The sequence below is a fragment of the Morus notabilis genome, unplaced genomic scaffold (genome assembly GCF_000414095.1).
Source record: "Morus notabilis unplaced genomic scaffold, ASM41409v2 Scaffold205, whole genome shotgun sequence".
In the NCBI taxonomy this organism is placed as follows: Eukaryota; Viridiplantae; Streptophyta; class Magnoliopsida; order Rosales; family Moraceae; genus Morus; species Morus notabilis.
The window spans coordinates 97,214-123,339 of NW_010363285.1; the positions used below are offsets into that span (position 1 = coordinate 97,214).

General features: G+C 36.4%; 1 protein-coding gene across 1 annotated transcript; it reads left to right on the forward strand.

Moving 5' to 3' along the window:
- The first annotated feature begins 2,469 nt into the window (after positions 1-2,469).
- On the forward strand, positions 2,470-24,649 carry LOC21407209 (protein ILITYHIA). Its single transcript, XM_024169382.1, has 60 exons — positions 2,470-2,725; positions 2,901-3,277; positions 3,386-3,526; positions 3,743-4,124; positions 4,359-4,505; positions 4,678-4,862; positions 4,958-5,084; positions 5,251-5,324; positions 5,425-5,501; positions 5,612-5,648; positions 5,732-5,898; positions 6,705-6,888; positions 7,335-7,412; positions 7,632-7,751; positions 7,861-7,920; positions 8,135-8,260; positions 8,484-8,583; positions 8,659-8,828; positions 8,955-9,257; positions 9,387-9,503; positions 9,629-9,730; positions 9,814-9,963; positions 10,217-10,381; positions 10,455-10,631; positions 10,800-10,922; positions 11,131-11,211; positions 11,312-11,428; positions 11,723-11,895; positions 12,345-12,422; positions 12,511-12,658; positions 15,517-15,639; positions 15,791-15,847; positions 15,932-16,042; positions 16,132-16,323; positions 16,400-16,573; positions 16,994-17,104; positions 17,202-17,271; positions 17,377-17,455; positions 17,857-17,959; positions 18,063-18,233; positions 18,336-18,458; positions 18,539-18,652; positions 19,135-19,241; positions 19,327-19,378; positions 19,474-19,580; positions 19,697-19,756; positions 19,836-19,950; positions 20,053-20,163; positions 20,406-20,543; positions 20,650-20,772; positions 20,903-20,974; positions 21,307-21,419; positions 21,976-22,134; positions 22,354-22,450; positions 22,528-22,710; positions 23,070-23,264; positions 23,347-23,526; positions 23,603-23,735; positions 23,944-24,022; positions 24,229-24,649. Exons 1-60 carry the CDS (start codon positions 2,611-2,613, stop codon positions 24,269-24,271), a joined length of 7,896 nt encoding a protein of 2,631 aa, XP_024025150.1. The 5' UTR covers positions 2,470-2,610; the 3' UTR covers positions 24,272-24,649.
- Positions 24,650-26,126: the final 1,477 nt, after the last annotated feature.

The following is a 26,126-nucleotide window of genomic DNA, read 5'->3' on the forward strand; positions in this document are numbered from 1 at the left end:
CAATATTTTGCGATAGCAACACTATTCATGATCGGCAAGGAAGGATGCGCCATTGTTTCCAATGCCAAAAAAAAAACAGAGAAGAAAGCTTATAGCACAGAGTGCAGGAGCAGCTCAACTTGCGCAAGTTGATTCTAATTGCGGCGACATGTGTTGAAACGACAGTTTGTGTGTGCTTTTTCGGCTGACACGTTGTTCACCATCTTAGGAAACACCCGTCCTTTGTTCCAAACCCCCCTTACCTCAACGACACGTATTTTCTCTTATTTTTTTAAGTGAACACACGGGAATTTTTCGCCGTTTATGGTCCGTTCACTTCGCTGATTTGAGTTTAGAATTTGAGTTGAGATGTGACTTTATGTGAGAACTTTTTACTGTAATAAAAAAATTAAATGTGATTATTTATAAAAAATTTTTACTATAAAAAAACTTAAATTCTAAACTCAAATCAACAAAATAAACGGCCTATGTATTTCTTTCCTTTTTGGGGCTAATAATATTCAGCACTAGTTAGTTTTGGTGATAATGGAAAGTCAGTTTATTGTCGTTGTTCTTTCTTTTAGAGTTTGTATGTTTTATGTGGCACATGTGTAAGACTCTGGAGAAGCCTAGTGGCACCAAATACATTGTATCTGACTTTTTGTTTTTTCCTTAACGGCCACTCGGATATGATTTTATTTTATGCTGTGGGTTGGAACTTTAATATGGTTGTGATGTGCACCTCCATCGATAACAATAATATATGTATAGTCCACTGCTGGTGACGCTCATGCATTGATTTTGCGTGAGAACTTCTACAGAAATTATAGCAAATGGCAAGTAATAAATAATGATTGGTTTAACGATTTACATTATTGATTTAATTTGAGCTGCGGTAATTTGAATTATGATTTGAATTAGTATTTTGATATGTAAATAAATTATAATTTAAATTGAAAATAAAATTCAAATTGTGTTTAGATAAAGTGTTAAAAACTGTCATTAGAGTTTTGTAACAAATCTTACAAAACCTCATTGTAAATAACATCTAAAAATATGCAATATAGATGAGAATTTATTATTCTCTTCATTATAAAGACATTAAAAAAACAATCTCAATCAAAATTAAAATAAAAATGTAATGACATTTTTAAGCTTTAAATTGAAGAGAGAGAAAAGTAGAATTATGATTGTTTTTACTGTTAAAAACAATTAGAATTGTTATTATTTAAGGGGTGGTAAATTTTAAAATATAAGGATTTGAACTATTATTAATGATTTGAATTATCCTATAACAAACTTCAATTTGAATCTTGAACTACGGTAGTTGAAACAAACAAGGGTAAAGTTTTTGAAAATGAAAATCATTACTGTAATTGGCGCATCCAGACTTTTATAATTATTATTATTTAAGGGGGTGGTAAATTTTAAAATATAAGGATTTGAACTATTATTAATGATTTGAATTATCCTATAACAAACTTCAATTTGAATCTTGAACTACGGTAGTTGAAACAAACAGGGGTAAAGTTTTTGAAAATGAAAATCATTACTGTAATCGGCGCATCCAGACTTTTATTTCACTGGGAGTATATACTAAATTTTTATTTTGAAATAATAAAAAGTGTGAAATTTAGTGGGGTATATAAGAAAAAAAATTATATTTCAAATGCACAAAACGAAAAAATCACAGATTTTTAAAGATTATTTTTATAATTATAATTTTTAAAATTTAAAATTTGTATGGAAGAAAAATAAGGATAAACATCGCATAAATAGCTGCCACTAATTACCGACCGTTTACTTTTCTTATCTTTCCTTTTTCTTATTTCTTAAAATAAAAGCAAAATTTCAACATTACCCCTGCGCCATCATCTTCGCGACCGAGAGCGAGTGGGTGGCCGTCGTCGCCATCATGATCATGCACACTGATTCGACATGGAAAGCTCGTCTTGTCACCATGGTCGCCTTCTTAACTTTTGCTGTCGTTTCCTTCAAAAAAAGTTCACTGTCGTTTACGCTGAGAAAACGACATAATTTTGTCTTTGAAAAAGTTTGTGTATTTTTCGTGGTGAAACGATGTAGATGGACATATTTGTCGTGAAATAACATGTGTGGTTTATGACCATAATTTGCGTCTTTAAACATTTGTAGTTTCTTATTTGATGCAGTCTATAGCCATCACAAGACGACAACGAACGATATGTCGTTTGCTTCCCTATTCCTTTTAACGACATGTCGTTTGGATAAAACTATTTCTCAGCCCGAAAGTTTAAAGGCCGGGCTGCATTTCAAATGGGCCATCTTCATTAAAGCCCCAAGTAAATATCCATCATTTAACGGTCAACATATGAACTCAAAAGGGTCCTAAGAAGCCCACTATCTTTACGGACTGGAAAGGCCAATACACGAGCCCAACCCATTTATCCCTCCCTCTCTCCCTCTCTCCCTCTCTCTCTCTCTCTGTGCAAAAACCAAAAAGAGCAAAGCATATATTGATATTCCCCTCAAGACTTTCTCTGTCACAGTCTAGTTTCTCAGCTGCTCCTAAAACCCTAGTAACCATTTTTTCTTCCATCGTCGAAGGTTCATCTGAGCTCGTCTCCCCCATCGAAATCTCTCTCTTCAACAATGGCCGACCCATCGGAGTCTCTCGCCTCGATCGCCGGGTTGGTCTCCACCTCCTCCACCAAGAAGCGTCTTCGGATTTTCCGCGACGAAATCCCTCCAATTCTCGTCAATTCAGGTTCCTCCAATCTCTTCTTAACCTAAAATCAAGAATCGTAATTCGCGGAATAAAATTTGCGATTAACCGTAAAAAGTTTGCCGATTTGCATTTGAAATGAGAAAAAGTGGTGGAGAAATGGAATCTTTGATTCTGTAACCTTTATTTTTGGCTCTGAATTTGTCGAATTATGCAGAAATGAATGCGGAATTGGCTTCATTGTTAGTGGATATAGTATTCAAGACGTTGTATATTTACGATGACCGAGGTTCGAGAAGTGCCGTTAATGACGTGATTACGAACGTACTAGGTGAGACTATCTTCATGAAAAGCTTCGCGGCGGCGCTTGTTCAGGCAATGGAGAAGCAAGCGAAGGTCCAGTCATTCGTTGGCTGCTTCAGACTTCTTCAGTGGTCGTGTTTCTTGCTTAGTAAGAGTCAGTTCGCCACAGTTTCGAAGAGTGCTTGTTGTAGATTAGCCACAGTACAGGCGTCGTTACTTCATATCGTTACCCAACGATCTGTGCGCGAGCGAAAGGCCTGCAAGCAGGCGTTTTTTCTGTTATTTTCTCAGGTTTAGCCTTTTTTACCCGTTCAGATAGTTGATAATAGTATGTAGTATATTTATGGATTCACGAGTAAATTTCAGTTTCCTCATGCCAAAAAACATTACATTTTTCAGTCACCGGATATATACAAAATTTACATAGAGGAATTAAAGGATGGGCGGATCCCATACAAAGATAGTCACGAGTTGGTATGGTTATTAATGGAGTTCTCCAGTACCTCAAGTAAAGCACCTTCTTTATTTGAACAGGGCAAGGTAAGAGGTGTATACTTACATTGTTCTTCACTTCATTTATGGGAAACAGTTATGAAGCGAAAATCTAAGACAGTCCATGCCCGTATCCTTGTTTGTGTTCATGTTGGTGCATTACTAATTGTATCGGGGGGTTGAAAGGCTTATGTTTAAATAACTCATTTTTGGCTTTACTGGGCCATCAAAGTCGAGTAGTTAATGTTGGTTTTTTGTTCACAGCCAACGTTTCTTGATATATACGTTAAAGCAGTTCTAAGTTCGAGAGAGAAGCCTGCAAAGGGTCTTAGTGAAGCATTTCAACCCCTTTTTAAGCATATGTCACATGAGGATTTTCAAAGTATTGTGGTTCCAGCTGCTGTTAAAATGCTGAAGCGGAACCCTGAGATTGTATTGGAGTCAGTAGGAATTCTTTTGAGATCGGTCAATCTGGATTTGAGCAAGTATGCTCTTGAAATTCTTTCAGTGGCATTGCCTCAGGCTCGGCATGCTGATGAAGACAGAAGGATAGAAGCATTGGCAATAGTAAGCTGTTTGAGCAAAAAGTCAAGTAACCCAGATGCTTTAGAGGCAATGTTTAATGCTGTAAAAGCTGTAATTGGCGGTATGGAGTGTGCTTTCTGATTCTTTTTCGTATTTATTTTTAAAGAAAAGAAAAGAAAAAGCAAAAAGGTTTCTCTTGTGGTTATGTGTCAGTACTTGGGTTATTTGTCTTCATGTCTGTAGGGTTATGCCCGGTCTTCATGTTTTCTTTAGGGTATGCCTTTCAATGTGTTTTCAGCTTGAGCATTTAAATCTTTAGCTGAGCTACTCTTAAGTCAAGATATCGATTTAACAGGCTCAGAAGGAAGACTTGCATTACCTTACCAGAGAATTGGCATGATCAATGCACTGCAAGAGTTGTCTAATGCTCCGGATGGGAAACACCTCAATAGCCTGTCACGAACAATATGCAGCTTCCTTCTATCTTGCTACAAGGATGATGGTAACTTGTTACCTTTCAGTGTTTTATCCCTCTCTTGTGCATCTACTTTTAACTTCTTTCTGGGGATATATTTGAATGTCTTCATTTCGTCTTTCTCAGATTCCTTCTCAATATTACTTTCTTTTGAGTATCGTGTGTTATTGTTCTAATTTGATGTTGGGTGTTTTTCAAGGCAATGAGGAGGTTAAGCTGGCAGTTCTGTCAGCTTTGGGATCTTGGGCAGCACGATCTGCTGATGTGGTCCAACCCGATGTTGTTGCATTCATTGCTTCTGGCCTTAAGGAGAAGGAAGCTTTAAGAAGGGGGCATCTTCGGTGTATACGAGCCATATGCAAAAATGCTGATGCTGTTTTACGAGTAAGTTGGCAGATTGAGTTTTGATTGGCTGTGCATCTTTCAGCTTGTTTTTGTTTTGGCTCCCTTTCACTAATTGTGGCGTTGCAAATTTGCAGGTGTCATCATTACTGGTGCCTCTCGTCCAACTTGTGAAAATTGGTTTTACAAAGGCAGTTCAACGTTTGGATGGCATATATGCCTTGCTTATAGTTGGAAAAATAGCAGCTGTTGACATAAAAGCAGGTGCTTATTATCTTTAGTTTTTTCATCTTTGTTTTTTAATGCTTAGGTTATTTATATGACAGTACATATCCATTAGCTGTCTCAGTTTTGTTGCTTTCCCTGCCACTCTTTCATGTAATTAAGTTCATTTATCCCCCTTACACTTTTTTTGCCCCCCCTCTCTCAGAGGAGACTATTATGAAGGAAAAGATCTGGTCTTTGGTATCTCAAAACGAGCCTTCTCTTGTACCAATAAATATGGTAGCCATTTAAAAATTCTGTCATTTGAAATTGTTTTGCTTTTTGTCTGTGCTTTTTCCCTTTCTTCCCATGATAAAGAAGCTGAGAACTGGTACTGCAGGCCTCAAAATTATCAATTGAAGATTGCATGGCGTGTATTGATCTTCTTGAGATGCTGGTGGTGGAACATTTGCATAGGTAGTATAATTTTTTTTTTTTTTTTGGACAATGCATATATCCATCGTTTTGTTACTTTATGAAGAAAAGTTGGTAGTGACCGTTCAAGTTGTTGCCACTTCATTATGCAGGATATTAGATACCTTTTCTATAAGATTGCTCTTACAGGTAAATTTGTTTGCACTTGGATTGTTTTTTCCTTCGTTCAAGAAATTTAAATTTAGTACTAAGTAATTGTTGTTATGCTGCAGCTCATAATATTTTTAGTATGCCGCCCGTGTTGGGAAATTCGAAGAAGGTCTTATGATGCTACGAAAAAGATAATTGCTTCTGCTCCGCAGTTAACTGAAACTCTACTACTCGAATTGATAAATTATTTGTCTCTTGCTGCGGAGAAGCTCTATATTTCAAAAACAAGGTACACCTTAGTTTTGCTGCTTTCTTCTTTTTCATCAGTTTTCTTCTCTCTCTCTCGCTCTCTCTCTCTAGTTTTGCCGCTTTCTTCTTATTCATCAGATTCTTCTCTCTCTCTTTCTCTCTTTTTCTTAATATCAGGTTGCGCTGCTAGATTAATTTCTCTCTCCTTTCTCTAGGGGTTTTTTATGAGTAAACAGAATTGTGTATTTATAACTTCTACTTTGAAGAGGAGATGGAGTCTTGTCTTGCACATTTTTGAACTTTGCAGTGCTTGGTAGTGGATAGTTTTTGGATGTCTTAGACTGGAGACAAAAAATATCTATAGAACAACTTGTGACATTAAAAAAGGTTTTCTAAATTGGTTTGAAGATTTGTTCAGATTGGAAAGGAATGATGAACGTTTTGATACAGCAACGGCTAACCCTGAAACAAAAATAAATAACTGAATAAATGTAGAAGGCTGACTAACTCTAAAAAGGAGTCCCTTTTGCTACAGCAGGAGATCGTTTGACTTCTAAACAGTGGACATTTTTATGTTTTTTTCTGTTTTTTATTTTGTTAAACTGGAAGAATGTTGTAGTCTGGGTATTTTCCATTGTTTAGTGAACTTCTTGTCATTCTCCTCTTTTATATGCTTTCTACTTTTTCTAGTATTAAATTTCTGTTTATGAAGAAATAGATACTTTTTCCACCCCTTTATTTTTTTCCATTATTTTACATGTGAGGGTTCTGTAGTTTTCTGATACGTGTTTTTTCATCTTTCTATTACGTTCCTCTGTCTGGAGATCTAAATCTGTATTTCTGTAGTGACACAGATAATTCATTGGACACTCAAGCGCCTTTTCTTCCATCTATTGAGGTTTCAGTAAAGGCTTTAGTTGTGATATCATCAGCGGCTCTTGCTGTAAATCCAAGTACATCTATGCAAGTGATGCTCTGTGCACATCATCCATACATAGTTGGCACTGCAAAAAGGGATGCAATTTGGAGGGTAATTACTGATCTACAGACTAGATGAAAATGGTTATGCTTTGGTTTTAGTTTTAGTTTTTTCTGTGTTGAAGTTTTGCTTTTCTCATCTTCAATTTGAAAGCAGGAAATTGTATTTTGTTTTAAATTAAGTAATATATTTTATCAAGGAGAAAGCTCCTAGTTAGGTGCCATTGAAGAATCTATGCTGTTTTTTACTGTTACTCTTCATCAAGTGCGCTGAGATAATCCTCACAAAATGCCAAATTCACGTGTGAAGAACTATATTTGTCAATATTTTCTCTGTATTTTTTTTCCTGATAATAATATCTTGACTAGACATTGAAGGATTTTCTTCTATTTGTGCGCATGTCACGATGTATGTCATATTTCAGCTGTTATAGTATTCAGGCCTTGACCTTTTTGTGGCTAATGTTATAGACTTTTTTTTTGTTTTTTTGTTTTCAGAGACTATGTAAATGCTCTCAAGCATGTGGTTTTGATGTCATTGCTATTATATCAGCTGATGTGGAGAATTTGTGCAAGGTAAACTCAGTAGTTGCTGAATGGCTCCTTTCTTTTAAGGAGTTCTGCATTTTAGGGGGAGTGTATTTTACTTGCATTTTTGCTTATTGGTGATAAATGGATTGTAAATTATACTCATTCTTTTGTGTTGGAATTCCGTAATTGATTGTATTTTGTGGTATGGCAATGATATTTTGTGATTGAAGAATAATATAAATTTATCCTTGGTGTCTACATCAGGGCCTACTTGGACCAACGGGGTTGATGAGTGCTAATCCACTTGAACAACAAGCAGCAATTTCATCATTTTCCACTTTGATGTCCATATCACCAAGAGAAACTTATTTAGAGTTTGAGAAGGTTAAGTGCACAATGACTTGCATACCTCATATTTAGATTGGTTTTCGGTTAATTAGGCCTATAGGGTTAGATTTGAGTTATGCTGACTGGAACTGTATGACTATGCCAGCACTTGACAAGTCTTCCAGACAGATTTTCACATGATACACTTACAGAGGATGAAATTCGGGTAAATTATTTGGCATATCTTCTTGATTTAACAGTGGACTTATCTTCTATGCAAATTCATGAACTTTTTCAGACTTTTTAACTCGATGTTGATGGCGGAATTATTAAGATGTTCTTGGAATGTTGCTCCATTTTTTATTTATTACGATTTGCACATTACCTTCATATTTCCCTAAATTATTTAATTTGGAACCACTTATTTTACTTTGTTTCAGATTTTCCGCACTCCTGAAGGTGTGCTTTCCAATGAGCAAGGTGTTTACGTTGCAGAGTCTGTTGCTACTAAGAACGTAAAGCAAGCCAAGGGCCGCTTCCGGATGTATGATGATGAAGATGATGCGGTAATTCTGGAATTATTTCTTTATTATTATTATTATTATTATTATTATTTTACTTTTATTGGAAATTCTTGTAGCTTTTACCATTTATCTATTATTGTTTTCATGTATTTCATTTATTCATTGATGGAGTTGTTTATTTCGTTGCCTTCATTTTATTATTATAATTATGATCAATTATTGTTTTTTTATCATTCATTTCTAATGCACTGGTATTTAACTCCAGGGCAATGTTGTTTCCAATCATTCTGTGAAAAGAGAACAAGCTGGTAGAGACGCTAGCGGTGTTGGAAAAAGGGAACCTATGAAGTCAACTAAGAAACCTGGCATGTATTCTTTGCATTTTTCTTTTGTTCGGGGTAAAATTTTTTCTCACGCCAAGTATTTATCTTGATCTTTAGACAAAGCAAAGACTGCAAAGGAGGAGGCACGGGAATTACTACTTAAGGAGGAAGCATCTATTCGTGAGAGAGTATGGGAAATTCAAAAGAAGTTGTCTCTGATTCTTAGGACTCTTGGAGAGGTGGCTGTTGCAAATCCAATTTTTGCGCATAGTCAGCTATCTTCTCTGGTTTGTTTCCTAATCCATTTACTCATGATTGCTGTATCTCACACATGCATGCGTGCAAACACATATTTCTATATTGTTTATCTGCTAGATTTTAAATTGAGACTCTTCTCTTTCATCTTGTACCAGTTCAAGTTTGTTGACCCACTGTTAAGGTCACCTATAGTAGGTGATGTGGCCTATGAAACCATGGTCAAGCTCTCAAGATGCATCGTTGCACCTCTTTGTAATTGGGCCCTCGACATTGCCACTGCTTTACGCTTGATTGCAACTGATGAAGTTAGGGTTCAGTTCGATCTGATTTCTTCCAGTGGTGAAGGGGAAGAAAATGAAATACCTTCTTTAGGTCTTTTTGAGAGAATTGTTAGTGGCCTTTCTGTATCCTGTAAATCAGGAGCTCTACCTGTAGATTCCTTTACTTTTGTCTTCCCGGTAAGTTTTTGTGTACTCTTTTTGTTTCTTTATTCTTTCAATAAAATTTTTCGTTTCTTATCAAAAGGAAAAAAATCCATTTGTATAGTGACTCTGTTTTCTAATTTTTCTGCCGTACTTTTCTGTCAGATAATGGAGCAAATCCTGTTGTCCTCTAAGAAGACAAGCCTCCATGATGATGTGCTTCGTATTCTTTACATGCACATGGATCCCCTTTTGCCCCTTCCCAGGCTTCGGATGCTATCAGTTAAAGATTTGAACTTCCTTTCTGCAAGAAAATTCTATTGTGCCATGTTTTTTTTTTTTTTTTTTCCCTCAGCTTATTGTTCTTCTATTGTTTCTCTTTTACTTATTTTCTCCTTGTTTTTCAGGTCCTTTATCATGTTCTTGGTGTCGTCCCAGGTTATCAAGCATCTATTGGCCCTGCACTGAATGAGTTATGTTTAGGTCTGCAACCAGATGAAGTGGCACCTGTAAGTTAACTAAACTTCTCATCTAGTCGCAATATATGGTGTTCTTTTATTGTAGACATTCATCGTCACATGCTTTTTGGCAGGCTCTATATGGAGTTTACACAAAAGATGTTCATGTAAGAATGGCCTGCTTGAATGCCGTAAAGTGTGTCCCTGCTGTGTCTAGCCGATCTCTTCCGCAAAATGTTGAGATTGCTACAAGCATTTGGATTGCATTGCACGATCCACAAAAGGTTGGGCTTGCTAACTATCTTCCATAAATGTAAATCATGCTAGATCTATTGCACTGCTGCTAGTTTGCCAGTCAGCGAAGTACCTCTACGAGATATGTTGCATTCTTTTTTCTTATGCTTGGTGTTTTCTTTAATCTGTTATGAGAATGTTCTATTTCTGATTTTGAACAGCATTCTTTATTTTGTATTTCTGATACAGATTCTTTCTTTTATAATGATTGTATTATTAATCATTTTTTTGTTATTTCTCCAGTCAGTTGCTGAAGCAGCTGAAGATTTATGGGATCGTTATGGCTATGATTTTGAAACTGATTATTCGGGACTTTTTAAAGCTCTTTCCCACATTAATTACAATGTAAGGTTGGCTGCTGCGGAGGCATTAGCTGCTGCTTTGGATGAATGTCCCGATACCATACAGGTGAGTCTAATTTATCAAACTTTTGATTGTCACAGCCATTTACTTTTGTTAAATAACTTTTTTGTATTTGTAGGAATCTCTGTCCACTTTATTTTCTTTGTACATCCATGATGCTGGTTTCATCGAGGACAATCTTGATGCTGGTTGGCTAGGCCGACAAGGAGTTGCTTTGGCATTACATTCTGCTGCTGATGTATTGAGGACAAAAGACCTTCCGGTTGTCATGACATTTTTGATTTCACGAGCACTGGTAGGATCTAACTGTGCTTTTACATTCTATCCTCTATTAATGAAGTGGTTGTTCTTTTTTTATTAAATATTCTATTTAAGAATCTATCTTTATTATTCACTTTTTAGTCCATCCCTTAAAAAACACGAAAAGCGGTGTCATTACTATTTACTGCTTCTGAATGTGCAGGCAGATCCTAATGCAGATGTTCGAGGAAGAATGATTAATGCTGGTATCATGATTATCGACAAGCATGGCAGAGAAAATGTTTCCTTGTTATTTCCCATCTTTGAGAACTACTTGAACAAAAAGGTAATCCTCCTTCCCTGCCAGTATATGGCTATATGCTTTTGCCAACTTGCCAATGATACCTATCAGAGCTCCTTCTCTTCATCTGATTGAAGAACAATCTTATGTTAAATAGGTATTGGGTGGAGTAAATTGTTCTAATTATGCAAAACTTATTGTACACTCTCGTATGTCATATGTAAATAGATGTTTCTTTTTCCTTTTTTCTTAGGCATCGGATGAAGAGAAATATGATTTGGTTCGTGAGGGTGTTGTTATTTTCACTGGAGCTTTGGCAAAACATTTGGCAAAGGTATTGATTTCCTCATTTATTTTCTCAGCCTCTCTTTTTCAACCTCTTATTCGTTTTTGACATCACCTCTGTTTTCTTTTGGACATCTTTCTTGAAACAGGATGATCCTAAAGTCCACACTGTTGTGGAAAAGTTGTTAGATGTTTTGAACACTCCGTCGGAAGCTGTACAACGAGCGGTCTCTGCGTGCCTTGCCCCATTAATGCAATCAAAGCAGGTACAGCACAGCTCAGAAGCAGCTTAGAAACTTGTATTCTTTTTCATCTATTTGTCATTTAGGCCAGGGTGAATTAACTTCTCTATCATCTATCACTCAAAGAAGTACTGCATTTGATGCACATTGCCCAAAGTGACATCTGGGAAACATGTTTGTGATCGTAACTGGCCATTTGTGCAAAATTGGCCAAAACCGGCCCTCCAACTGCAATTTCCTTAACTCTTGCCTATTCTTCTTCTTTACTATATTTTGAGCTTTATTTCGAGGATCTAACATATTGTTTTCTTGCATAAGGATGATGGACCAGCTCTTGTTTCCAGGCTGTTGGATCAATTGATGAAGAGCGAAAAGTATGGGGAACGACGTGGTGCAGCTTTTGGGCTTGCTGGAGTAGTCAAGGGATTTGGGATACCTTGCTTGAAGAAGTACAACATTGTGGCTGTACTACGAGAAGGTCTTGCAGATAGGTTTGTCCTACACCGTTTTAAGCAGGCATTTGCAAAATTCTTCAATTGTAGCTAGATTTTTTTTCCTTTTAATTTTTTTGGTAAGAATTTCATATTGTATTAACTTTTGTTCTAGTGAATTTATGTATTAAATCATGGTTATTAGCTACTTCTCTGATACTACACCTTTATGTCAATTTTTCTAGATGGGGAGAGCATTGGATGTTTTTCTTTCTTTCTTTTTTTTCTTTTTTTTTCTTTTTTTCTTTTTTGAATGATTCTTGCTCTTTTTCATTAATATCAAAATGGAAGAAAAGAGAGGGAGTCAGAAGATGCTTTTGATTTTTTTTTTTCATTACTTTTTGTTTGTCATTGTGCTGATGAGAACTTTATCATTCTCATTTTTTTGAAAGATGAACATAGAATTTCTTTCGGAAGAGTTCGATTTTTATTTATCTTTTTCATTCCAGGACTTCTGCAAAATGCCGTGAAGGAGCTTTGCTCGAATTTGAGTGCCTCTGTGAAACACTTGGACGCTTGTTTGAACCGTATGTAGAAATTATTTAGGCCGCAAAAGTAGTTTCTTCATTGGATAATGTCTGACATCTCTCTCTTGTTGTCTGCATTTTTGTGTAGGTATGTAATTCAAATGTTACCATTACTTCTTGTTTCCTTTTCTGATCAAGTTGTTGCTGTTCGAGAAGCTGCTGAGTGTGCTGCTCGTGCAATGATGTCTCAACTTAGTGCGCAGGGAGTGAAGTTGGTCCTTCCATCCCTTCTAAAGGTGTTTAGCTTCTACTTTTTGTGTATGTGTGTATATACAAATGCAGAATTGCTTGGTTGTCTGTTCATTTCCTTTTTTCTTTCTTTGCTTTTGAATGGTAAGCCTAGGGGCAAGTTTGGGTTTTCGGGGTCTTAGGGAAGGAGATTCTTGATCTTCATCCCTTTTCACTTTGGTTGTCAATGTCTTGAATAGACAACCAAGCAATTCTTGAGAGTCCCTCTTAATTAAAAGTTTTGCCATTAGTGAGGGGACAGAAATTGATCTTTCTCTTCCTCAATTTGCTGAGGATAAGTTATTTAAGAGTTAAATCCATAAATAGTCCCTGAACCTTTCTCTCTCCCTAAAATTAGTCCTTAGAGTCAAGTTGTTCTCATGAATAGTCCCTGAACTCAAAAGTATCTTATAAATGGTCCCTCTATTTAATTTTAGATGGAAACCGTTAACTTTGTCTCATAAAAGTCCCTAAACTATCTTTTCTCTTTAAAAATATTCTCTATGTTAAAAGTTATACTAAATTTAATCCCTAAACTAAAAAAAAGAAAGATAAACCAAAATTAGTTCATTTGTTAAATAAATAAATAGAAAACGTTAAGGGCATGTTTACTTTGCATCAAAGGGAAAGGGAAAGTAAGGAGTGATTCCCTTTCCCTTTTAATAATGTGTCTACTTACAAAATGGGTAATGGAGATTTAGTGGGTCCCACACAATATAGGGAATGAGGAAAGGGAATGTCAATCCTTACATCTCCCTCGGTATTGATTCCTTGTCAAAGGGAATGAATGCCTAATTTACTTATCTAACCTTTAATGAATTACTATATAGTCAATGATTATGTAATTGTGTAGAAAGGACTTTTTAGTGAATACATTGATAATATTGCTTTTCCTAATTTTAGTAAACGCTAGAAAGCGAATGGGATTGTTTCCCATTACACCACCTAATATTTAAGTAAACACTTAAAAGGAATCAATGATCCTTAATCTTATTCCTTTACTTTCCTTTCCAATCCCATTACCTTTCCCATTACATTCCTTTACGGTTTGGTAAACGCGCCCTAAATTAGATAAAAAGACATGTATGGGTATTAGAGATTTTTGCCAGGTTGCCTTGTTGTCTCAAACTCAACCAGCAAAACTCAAAAATGAAATTGATGTTTCTTTTTGCAATAGAACGTCTTTTTCCAAGCTCTAAAGTCTAAAGAACAAGGCTCTTATTATGATTGAAAAAAAAAAAAAAGGTTGGTTGCACCGTAAGTTTACACCAGCTCACAGTGGAAATCGCCTCCTTAGTTCTACTCCCTTTTTTTTAAGGAAGGAAAAAAATTGGGTAATTGGCACTGTTAAAAAAAATTAATGTTTTCTATCTATTTATTTAACAAATGAACTAATTTTGGTTTATCTTTTTTTTTTTTTCCTTTTAGTTTAGAGATTAAATTTAGTATAACTTTCAACATAGAGACTATTTTTAGAGAGAAAAGATAGTTTAGACCTTTTATGAGACAAAGTCCAAAATTTAACAGAATGACCATTTATGAGACACTTTTTGAGTTCAGGTACTTTTCACAAGACTAAATTGACTATAAGGACTAATTCTAGAGGGAGAAAAAAGTTCAGGGACTATTCATGGATTTAACTCTTATTTTAATGTAACAATCTTAAAATTTTCCCGTTTCATTTTGGGGCTAAAAATGATCCTTTTGGTTAACGATTGGTTGTGGTTGCAAAGAATGATTATTAGCACATTGTTCTTTTCTTGGGGGAAAATGCCCATTTTTGTTAGCCTCTTGGTGCCCTGTGGTGAAAAGGTTAGCTAAAGATTTGAGGGTTGGAGAAGTGAATGACTTTTCTTCTATGGATAGGAGATTAACTTTTGTTCAATTGGTCTGTATTTGCTCTAGCTTATTTATTTGGAGTGCCAATGTTCCCAGTGAGGTCAAATTGCTTACGTTTTTACTGGCTTGAGAGAAGATAAACATGTGATTTGGCGCAGACTTATTTTGTCTGTCCCCATATTGCTGGGTATTCTGTCAAACTCATAATTGGACTGAAAATCATTTATTTCTCCATTGTAAAGTGGCTGGATTTTGTGAGGCAATCTGATAGTGGTGACTGGCTTTCATTGGGCCCTCACTCAGAGTTTTATTACTGTTTGTTGAAAATCTAGCAGAGTTTAGATCAATTAAATGGGCGGAGGTGCTTTGGCGTGGTGTGTTGCTGGCAATGTATTTGCTTGGCTGGTTTTTCATGGGAAAATAAACAATTTTGATGGTGTTCAAAGGAAAACTTGTCGACTGTCCATCTCTCCTTCTGGGTGTATTATGCGCAAAGGAGATTGGGAAACAATAGATCATCTCCTTCTCCATCATCCCATGGCTAGGAGTCTTTGGCACAAATTATTGGATCATAGACGTTTTCTTTGGTCTTTCCCTGCTCACTGCAAGCCTTTGGTGCTGGAAAAGTTGATTGGTTTTAGTACGAATAAGATGGAAAACAACCTATGAAATAGTATGGTCATTTCCTTGCTTTGGACTACATGGAAGTAGAGAAACTCAAGATTTTTATTTTATTTTATTTTATTTTTCTTATTCTTATTCGAGTATAGAGTGATTGGAGTGTTTGATGGTAAAGGTCAAGGCGTTTGGTATTCTGGGATGTAAATGCGGTTTTGTCTTGATTAATTATTGGCCTTTTCTTCTAAGCACCTTAAAGATGCTTTTATCTTCTTTGTTTTCTCCTTTGTTGTCTTTGTTCTTTTCTCCATTAGTGCATATATGTTTTTCTCAATGAAAAACTACTCTTCTTCTCTCTCCTTTTTTTTTTGTTTACAATATGCATGACAAATTTACTTTATTTTTGCAGGGTCTTGAAGATAAAGCTTGGCGAACAAAACAAAGTAGTGTTCAACTACTTGGTGCTATGGCTTACTGTGCTCCTGAGCAGTTGTCTCAGTGTCTCCCCAAGATTGTACCAAAACTCACTGAGGTGTTGATATGTGAATCGTGAATTTGTTACTGTACTACTAAAACTGGGATCGTCTGGTCTTCTTTCTTGGATATGTTAATTATCTTATGCTTCAACTTCTTTTTCTCTTTCTTTCCCCTTTTTTAATAAAATTTTTTTGTATAAATCGCAGGTCTTAACAGATACCCATCCTAAAGTCCAATCAGCTGGGCAAATGGCACTTCAACAGGTTTTAATTTTTGTGGTTTATTCACTATTCATATTCTCTAAAGCTGCTTCTGTAAATCTTCCCCTCTTCTTGGTGCTATTCTAGGTTGGGAGCGTAATAAAGAATCCAGAAATAGCTTCCCTTGTCCCCACTCTTTTGATGGGTCTTACAGATCCCAATGACTACACAAAATACTCCCTTGATATTCTTCTGCAGGTAACCTTCATGGACTCAAATCTCTTATTTCCGTCATATTGAGTTCTGTTATTTCCGTCGTATTGAAATGCTCAATGGATTTGCTACAGACAACTTTTGTTAATTCGATCGATGCTCCTTCACTCGCCCTGTTAGTACCAATTGTACATAGGGGACTAAGGGAGAGGAGTGCTGACACCAAAAAGAGAGCAGCACAGATAGTTGGAAATATGTGTTCATTAGTTACAGAGCCAAAGGATATGATTCCATACATAGGGTTGCTTCTTCCTGAAGTGAAAAAGGTATCACTCCGTAGATTTGTGCACATCCTCTTTTCCTGTTGGAGCCTCTTCTCATTCTCCATGTTCATGAGAACAGGTCCTTGTGGATCCGATTCCGGAAGTTCGTTCGGTTGCAGCAAGAGCCCTTGGATCACTTATACGTGGAATGGGTGAAGAAAACTTCCCAGATCTTGTTCCATGGTTATTAGAAACGCTTAAATCTGAGAATAGTAATGTTGAGCGTTCTGGAGCTGCCCAAGGGTTGAGTGAGGTCAGCATGTTTATATTCTCTTATCTTAGTACATGTAGCTCACATCTGCCCTTAATCAATATTGATAATCACACAATATTGCACGACTCTAATTTGAGGTATCCATTGTTTACACTTTACATGGAGTTAAATTTAAGAATTTTTGTATAAATAACTATTGCATATTTTGATCTCGTAAGGGGATGGGACTTAATTTTATTATAGTTATGTTGTCCCTGTTGTAGTTTTTGTGGTTTTTGTTTGCGTAATTCTTTTGGTTTTGCCTGTTTTGTTTGGTTTGAGGACCCCTAATCCTCTGGTGCTCTTTTTTTTTTTCATTATTAATAAAATACTCGTTTCTTATATATATATATATAAAACTATGGCATCCGTGGGATTCTGTAGTCTTTCATGATATCTTTGAGTTCAATCATTTTCCAGGTTTTGGCTGCCCTTGGAACTGAGTCCTTTGAGCATTTACTTCCTGATATAATTCGTAACTGTTCTCATCAAAGAGCATCTGTACGTGATGGATATTTAACACTTTTCAAGGTGAACACTACGACAGTGACTTTAACAAGTAGTAGAACATTTTGTTTTTTCAGAGGATCAGTTCAATTGATGCTTTTATGTTTGAATATTTTTGTAGTATTTCCCAAGGTCATTGGGCACCCAATTTCAGAAATATTTGCAGCAGGTCTTGCCTGCCATTTTAGATGGTAAATATTGTATTTTCTTAATAGTTTATTTTTTTTTATTATGAATTGAAGATGTTATGTTATTAGAATTCTGGTGCTTTTGAAACTAACTTATTCTTGTTACAGGTCTTGCCGATGAGAATGAATCTGTTCGTGATGCAGCGCTGGGTGCAGGGCATGTCCTCGTTGAACATTACGCGACAACGTGAGCCTCTTACACTAATCCTTTTTGTTCTTTTTCTTGGAGAATTCAATGTGTTCTTGAGCCATCACCTTTTTTTAACCCCTCTTTCCTTATAAATTGTATTCGAATGGATAGATTTTATTCTGAGTTGTGTCAGAAACATTAGGTTAGTATGGAGCATGTATGACGAAACATTTGTCTGATTTGAATGGATAATGGATATTTCAAATCCGGCATGGTTTGGGTGTGTCAAAATATTTTTGAATTGGTTATGGAGGATTGAAGTTGGCTATTTCTGTAAGAAACTAAAAGCTCGGATGTTGACAAATGACAAGTCATGGATTTTGGTCACAGTACTTTCCATTATTTCATCTCGGGTTTTGTTCTGTTATCACCTTTTTTTTACCTCCCTCTGTCTTCAGGTCTTTGCCTTTGCTCCTTCCAGCTGTGGAGGATGGAATATTTAATGATAATTGGCGTATTCGACAAAGCTCCGTGGAACTGTTAGGTGATCTTTTATTCAAGGTAAATGCCTTTCAACATCTTGTTTTCCCATCTGGGACTGTCCTTGTATGTATCTGTGTATGTGTTTTACCATTTATATTTACATGTTTTACATTCTATTCAGGTTGCTGGAACTTCTGGAAAAGCTCTACTTGAGGGAGGCAGTGACGATGAAGGTTCTAGTACAGAAGCACATGGGCGTGCTATCATTGAAGTTCTTGGAAAGGATAGACGTGATGAGGTCCTTGCGGCATTGTATATGGTTCGGACTGATGTCAGCATATCAGTGCGTCAGGTAGGAAGAACTTTGGCACAATGCATGATATTAGCACGTTCTTTTGGATACTAAGCTTATACACAACATTCAATAACTGAAGTTTTTTTTACCTTTTATCAGGCTGCCTTACATGTTTGGAAAACCATAGTTGCAAATACACCAAAGACTCTGAAGGATATAATGCCAGTCTTGATGAATACGTTAATCACTTCTCTTGCATCATCATCATCTGAGAGGCGGCAGGTTTGCACTTGTTTTCTTCTGCTGGCTTAATTATTATGAGGTCTGCATTACGCTTTTTTCTAATTCCAGTGCTCATGTAGGTTGCTGGACGAGCACTTGGTGAGCTTGTCCGAAAGCTTGGTGAAAGAGTACTTCCTTTGATCATACCAATTTTATCCAAAGGGCTCAAGGACTCTGACACTAGCAGAAGACAAGTTAGTGTCTTTTTTTTTTTTTGCCCCCCCCCCCTCACTTTTTATTGATTCTTTGTATAGTTCTATTTTAATCACAACTTTTTGGCCTTTGCATTTATTGAGATTTTTATATCGTGTTATATTCTCCTAGTAAAAGGACACTATGTTGCTTATTATTGCTATTTTGTGTATTTGCATTTCTGACGACTTCTCCTTTAGTTTTCTGTTACTGATTTTTTGCGTCTTAGAGAATTTTTTGTTTCCTATAGAAAAAGTTACTGGAGGTCCATAAAAGTTTATGAGACCCAGTTTAAGTGTGTGTGTGTACATTTCAATAACTTATCCTTCTAGAGATTGGACTTTTACTTTGACATTGTATTCATCCAACTTGGTCCTGACTCCTGAATTTTTATTTTTGGGCAAGTACATGCCCTTTTAAATGATGACAAATAATGTTATTTTATTTTATTTTATTTTTTATTTCTTCTTCACATCGCTTACAGGGTGTATGCATTGGCTTGAGTGAAGTAATGGCGAGTGCGGGTAAAAGTCAGTTATTAAGTTTCATGGATGAGCTCATCCCAACTATTCGGACAGCACTTTGTGATAGGTTTCGTGCATCTCATTGTGATTTACTAAATTTTATATACTTTCCATTTTCCAAAGTTAATTATATTTTTTTTATCTGATAACAGCACACCAGAAGTTCGAGAATCCGCAGGCTTGGCATTCAGCACTCTCTACAAGGTGCTTTTTTTTCCCCCCCTTGTATCAATTTGATTATTTGATTTTAATTCTTTCTTTTATTAACTAAAAATACACATCAAAATGCCTCCATGCAGAGTGCTGGAATGCAAGCCATTGATGAAATTGTTCCAACGCTTCTGCATGCTTTGGAGGATGATAAAACTTCTGATACTGCGCTTGATGGCCTGAAGCAAATCTTGAGGTAAAGTGTCCATTTACACGTAAATCTCTTTCCCGCACACCCCAATTCCCCCCTGCTGTGTTTATGTGTTATCTCGATCTCAAAGACTAAGGGTTTTGTGTTTGGCTCTGTTTCAGTGTCAGGACATCAGCTGTTTTACCCCATATTTTGCCCAAGCTGGTCCATCTTCCCCTTTCGTATGTTTTCTTTCTCAAGGTTTAGTTTGTTTTAAGTTTGCTTTTTACTGGTCCTGATTTGATTTTTGGTTATGTTCAGTGCCCTCAATGCACATGCTCTTGGTGCTTTAGCTGAGGTTGCCGGACCTGGTCTAAATGCTCATCTTAGCATTGTTCTTCCCGCTCTACTTTCTGCAATGGTTGGTGATGACAAGGTACTTAACTAGAATTCGACCTTCATATGTTTTCTGCAGCTTCTCTTATTTGGGCTGATTCCATTCCTTGGCATTTGATTGTACGGTCTTTGGAAACTGTAGGATGTTCAAAATTTGGCAAGGGAGGCTGCAGAGACTGTGGTCTTAGTCATTGATGAGGAAGGTGTTGAATCTCTTATTCCGGAGCTTCTTAAAGCCACTGGTGATAGCCAGGTAGTATAGACTAAGTACTCTCTCCTTTTTCAGCTGTCATTTATGTCCATGGTGATTGCATTTGAGATTTTTCTAAAATGCGTGTCCTTTTAGTCCTTTAAATTGCTAATAAGATACCTGTTCTTGCGACTCTACAATTTGGATTCAGTTACGTTATGAGCTTTAACTTTCCATTTCCTGATTTAAGAATCAGGGTTAGTTGTCTTAATTCACCTCACTTTCTTTATTACCTATTTTTTCAGGCTCCAATAAGAAGAAGTTCGGCGTATCTCATAGGATATTTTTTTAAGAATAGCAAACTATATTTGGTTGATGAGGTTCCAAACATGATATCCACTCTAATTGTCTTGCTTAGTGATTCAGATTCAGCAACTGTTGCGGTATGTACATGAATGAGTCAAGTCATGTTTTGTTTCAAACATAAATGCCTTTTACATTCTTATTAAAAAAATGCTTTTTATATGTATTTTATTTTCTGTACAACAGGTTGCTTGGGAAGCTTTGTCAAGAGTTATAAGCTCTGTTCCCAAGGAGGTACTCCCGACATATATTAAACTAGTACGTGATGCTGTATCTACATCCAGAGATAAAGAACGGAGGAAGAAGAAGGTGGGAAAATAGTTGAATTATATATACTTTAGATGTTTTGGTTCAAAATGATACTCTGCTGCTAAGTATTTTGACTGTGTTTCTGTGTGTAAGTAAGATAATCTCAACCATCATGTTTCTTAACGTACAGGGAGGACCAGTTGTCATACCAGGATTTTGTCTACCGAAAGCACTTCAGCCATTGCTTCCTATATTTCTACAAGTATTCCCTTACCTTTTGACCCTTTTGTCTCAAACTATATGCAATAAGAACTTCCTGTCTTGTTTTCTGTTTCTGTATTATTTACATTTGTTTTAGTTCTCATACCTGGTCTTTCTGCTTGCTACCATGTTCTTTTCATCCTTGGTGAGGTTCAACAGGAAAGGTCTTAGTTGTGAACTTTTTTGGTTTAAGTCGTTACAAGAATAGTTTTCAGGAGCATATTTTTTATGAATCAGGGAAGATATTGGCCCGATTCTTTATTGTGGTATCTCTATTGTATATCTGTCTAATGCTCGTGTAGTTGGATCTCATTTTAGTATTTTCCTCTACAGGGTCTGATAAGTGGATCTGCTGAGTTAAGAGAACAGTCAGCACTTGGTCTTGGAGAACTGATTGAAGTGACTAGTGAACAAGCATTAAAAGAGTTTGTCATCCCAATTACGGGGTATGTGCCACTGAATTTTGTACATTGTAGAATATACACTAAAAGTTGTCATGTGTCATTTTTAACTTGTAACTTGTAGAAATCTATTATTGCCCCCAGAAACACTGGAAGTTATAGAAGTGCGACGTATATAGTTTAATATAAAAGGTGATCAGATAATACCTCTTACTTTAATATAAATGGTGATCGGATAATATCTCCTTTTTTTTTCGTCGATAGGAGAAAATGCAGAAAATGCCTCTTTGGATAGTCTACATGTGTGTGTGCCTACATATTATGTTATTTATTAATCTATGTAAGAGATGCCAATAAAGTACTAGAAATTAAATATCAATTTCTTTTCCAAACAACTGGAAGGCAAAATCCATACTAATTTTCACTATAATAAAAGGTAATCATATTACTTTTTTAATGACCCAAGGCAGCTTTCTTTCATGTTGGGATCTGGTAGATTTCAAAGTTCTAGCTCTTACGTGAGAGTTTCTCATGCTTGTTATGACTTCCTATCTTCAATGTTTTTGGATCTGATTTTGGCTTTATTTCGTTTTGACAACAGGCCTCTAATTCGGATAATAGGTGATCGGTTCCCTTGGCAGGTGAAGAGTGCCATTCTATCTACCTTAACCATCATGATAAGGAAGGGTGGGATGGCCCTGAAACCATTTCTTCCTCAGTTGCAAACGACATTTGTTAAGTGTCTACAGGATGGCACAAGGTTAGGTTTGGACTTTGGATGGCATTAGTTTAACATTTTATTTTGCTTGTCTCCTTCTCAACTCTCAGGGGTTTTTCTCCAAGTCATAGTTACGTATTGACATAGTGAAAGTCATATGTGCAATTTTTGAATAAAGTAACATTGTCATGATACGTCAAGTGATCTAACCATTGTCATGATACGTTTATTAAGATCAATCAATACCATTGCTGAGTGCAGGACCGTACGTTCAAGTGCTGCCCTTGCACTTGGGAAGCTTAGTGCTCTCAGTACCAGGATTGACCCTTTAGTGGGCGACCTCCTAACCAGTTTGCAGGTGATTTATTATTTTGCATCATGATGCGCATTGATTCTAACATGACTTTACTTAAGGTGCTGGGATTGACTGTTCAGGCGTCAGATGCTGGTGTTCGTGAGGCAATTTTGTCTGCCTTGAAAGGTGTTCTGAAGCATGCTGGGAAGAGTGTTAGCAGTGCTGTCAGAACTCGTGTCTATGTTAATATGAACGATTTGATTCATCACGATGATGATCAGGTTCGGATATCTGCTGCAAGCATATTGGGTATTACATCACAGGTATGATGTTACATTTGTTTATTTTTCTTCTCTATTTTGGCTGTTATTGTAGAGAATTAGCATGACTACTTTTACTTGTGATGGTATCTTACGGACTGTATTAATGGACAAGAATCAAAATTTAAGACAACATACAAACGTCGACACAAATCCATAATGATGAAATCTTATAAAAGGACATGTAAAATTTTGATTTAGAACTTGTGTTTTATTCTTTCAACCGATGCTCGTGAAATCAATTTCTATTCTCATTTCGAAATCCCTTGCTTGTGATGCTTGTTATATATATATATATATATATATAAGTCATTGTTGACCTTTTTGTTTTTGTTTTTTTTTGTTTTTTGACAATATTGCAGCACATGGAAGATGCTCAGCTAACTGAGCTGCTTCAGGAACTCTCCGATTTGACGTCCGCTCCTAGCTGGTCTGCTAGGCATGGTTCGGTACTCACAGTCTCATCAATGCTCAGGCACAATCCATCTGCAATTTGTACTTCTACAGTTTTTCCATCTATTTTGAGCCATCTTAAAGGCACCTTGAAAGATGAAAAGGTATTTCAATCCTGATGTAGATGTAGACACATTTCATGATAACATTTTGCCAATCGTTGACAAATTTTATCTTTCCAAGCAGTTCCCTCTCCGTGACGCATCGACTAAGGCATTTGGAAGGCTTCTACTTCATCTAGTTCAGAGTGATCCATCCAACACTTCCACACATTTGGATAGTATTTTGTGCCTTGTGTCAGCTTTGCATGATGAATCCAGTGAAGTCAGAAGGCGGGCATTATCTTCTCTCAAAGCAGTTGCTAAAGTATGTAACGTTAACTTTAGTGCACAGTGGATTAGGGATTTTCTAGGGTTCTAATTTGTTGCAAATTGTATGGCAGGCAAATCCTTCAGTCATTGCAGGCCATGTTAATGTCATTGGTCCTGCAATTGGTGAGTGTTTGAAGGACGGAAGTACTCCCGTGAGACTTGCAGCTGAAAGATGTGCTCTGCATATCTTCCAACTGACAAAGGGTAATTTCTTCTGTTTCTGTTACTCTTTGTTTCTTTCTTCTATTTGCAGTCTAAGGGTATTTTCTGGGGGTAACTTGCATGAGCTCTCTATCACTTTGACCATTCAAAAATTTCACTGGACCACTAACATTTTATGCAAACTTCAATGCTATAATCTTCAAAGCAAAGAGCGAACTGCTACAAAGAGTTTTGGTTAATTTCCTTGCAGGTACTGAAAATGTCCAAGCTGCCCAAAAATTCATCACAGGCTTGGATGCTAGACGATTATCGAAGTTTCCGGATCATAGGTATATTTCTTAGAACAACACGTTTGTCAAGTCTATAGTATTAACTCATGGTCTGCAGAATTTAAAATGGCCAACCTAGATGATAATTGCATTGAAAGTTCTCAGCTGCTTCATTCTTTGATTTCTCTTTTCTTTCTTTTTTTTTTTTTTTTTTTTAAATGTTTCTTGCTGCTGCTTTAATTTTTTCTTTTAATATATAAATGCAGTGATGACAGTGAAGACAGTGAAGACGACTCGACAAGCGGCTGATTTTTGTTTTTTTTGTTTTGGTCTTCAAGCCACCCACAACTCCGCGCGGTCAAATTTGTTTGGAAGACCATTGTTCTCACAGACAAAAATTATCCACAGATAGGAAAAATAGAAAGCTTCATACCCAATTTTTTGGACATGGGTGTTTCTTAATCAAACGCAGTCATCAATAATATCGAGGATAATGTATAGTAATTATTATTTAAGGTATTTCGTAATTTAATCCCGTTTCTGTTGCTGCCATTTTTGCTATCTTACCAAATGTATTGAAGGGATGATGAAAATTTATGAAGAGCTGTTCCCGATTGTAACGATTCTTGTTCTTTTTTGTTTCTGGTAAATGTACTTGTTGCGGCGAGGCATTGGAGCTTCTATACTTATTAATGAGCAATGGTGGCCTCCATGTATTTATTGACTGACTGCAAACAAAATGAGCAAAGTACGAAAGATAAAACTCAGGGCCAACTTTCCATGTTTTCTTTTCCTGTAGGAAATCTGCATGCCTTGGTCGAGACTTCTATTCTTGTATGTGCATGCACAGGCTCACGTGATATAACAGCCTTTTTGGACTAAAGATCCGCGTTCATGTCGAGACTAAAAAGAAAACTATTTTAAAGAAAAACGTCGCAATATTTTCTCCTGCTCTTGTGGGCTCATTCCCCAAAAATAAAAATAAAATGAAAGTGGCGCATTTGCACTTTGATTCTCTGTTAGTTACAGTAGCACTGAAATATCTTCAATGAGTCGGTAGAAATGATGTATGATCTTGATGCAAGAATTAGAGGAATACCGCTCTAGTCGCTATGCAAATGTACCACTTTTTAAGCCTAATTTTTTCATTGAATTTGAAGGGATACAAAAGAAAAGTAGATTTTAAAAGTCTATAATTTATACTCAATTGTTTCTTCGCATGTTTTCCTTTCACAATATCTTTTCGTCCTTAACTAGGTCATAAACTCATAGTGAAGCAAGATACGTAGTTATTAATTGCCCACATTTGGAGTCTTGTTCTCCCTCCCACTTTTTGTGCTTCATTATTTAATGTGGTTGCAAAATATGAGGTACCTATTTTGTCGAAGCTCAAATTTTGAACTAGTACAGGTGGTTCTTGCCGCCCGCCTGACAGTAACAATCCACCAGCCGCCACACCACTATGCAACACCTCCAACGTGAAACTAATACATATAGCTATATCTATAGTTCTTCACGGACATGCATATGACATACAAACTTGGGTAATATGTGTAGTATATGATGAGAACTTTCAAATGCCACATAAAGAAGAAAATATGTCATATTTGACGTGGTTGGTGATGTCTCTGCTTAGCTGAAAAGTCTCGGCCAACTGTGGGACTCACGGTTTTTTTTCTTCCCTTGGCCGTTAAAATTCCTTAGAGGCATCGATCGAGTGATAGCAAAGCCATGTCTCCGTTAGAAAGAGAAATAGAAAGACGACTACTGAGCATGAAGACTGAAGGTCAATCTGGTAATCTTGCCAGGCGCTTGCATAGTTAGGTGACGCAAATAATAAATATTACGGCCAAAGTCTTCATTCATGCCAGCTTCTTGCCTTGAAAGCAAGCACACTGTGCAATGGCTAAAATGCCCCTATCAGAAGGTTGGTCCCTGCAGCTTGTAGTATCGCCGCGATTAAAAAGAACCATACGACATTAAGGCGCGCTGTCAAAGCAGTTTCTGAGAGAAAATAAATGGAAAAAAAAAGAAAAGAAAGAAAGAAGAAATACACACCAAACATTATGTGGTCATACAATCGTCAGGATCTTGGAATTTATGGTATATAGAGTTTTTAATATCGTAAGGGTTGGACAAAAAACCAGAATAATAACTATAAAAA

Excerpts from the sequence above, each read along its gene's own strand:
- LOC21407209 (XM_024169382.1), top strand. The coding sequence starts at position 2,611 with ATGGCCGACCCATCGGAGTCTCTCGCCTCGATCGCCGGGTTGGTCTCC. Across the intron at positions 5,899-6,704 it reads CTCTATATTTCAAAAACAAG|TGACACAGATAATTCATTGG; the intron begins GTACACCTTAGT and ends GTATTTCTGTAG. Across the intron at positions 9,504-9,628 it reads CCAGGCTTCGGATGCTATCA|GTCCTTTATCATGTTCTTGG; the intron begins GTTAAAGATTTG and ends CTTGTTTTTCAG.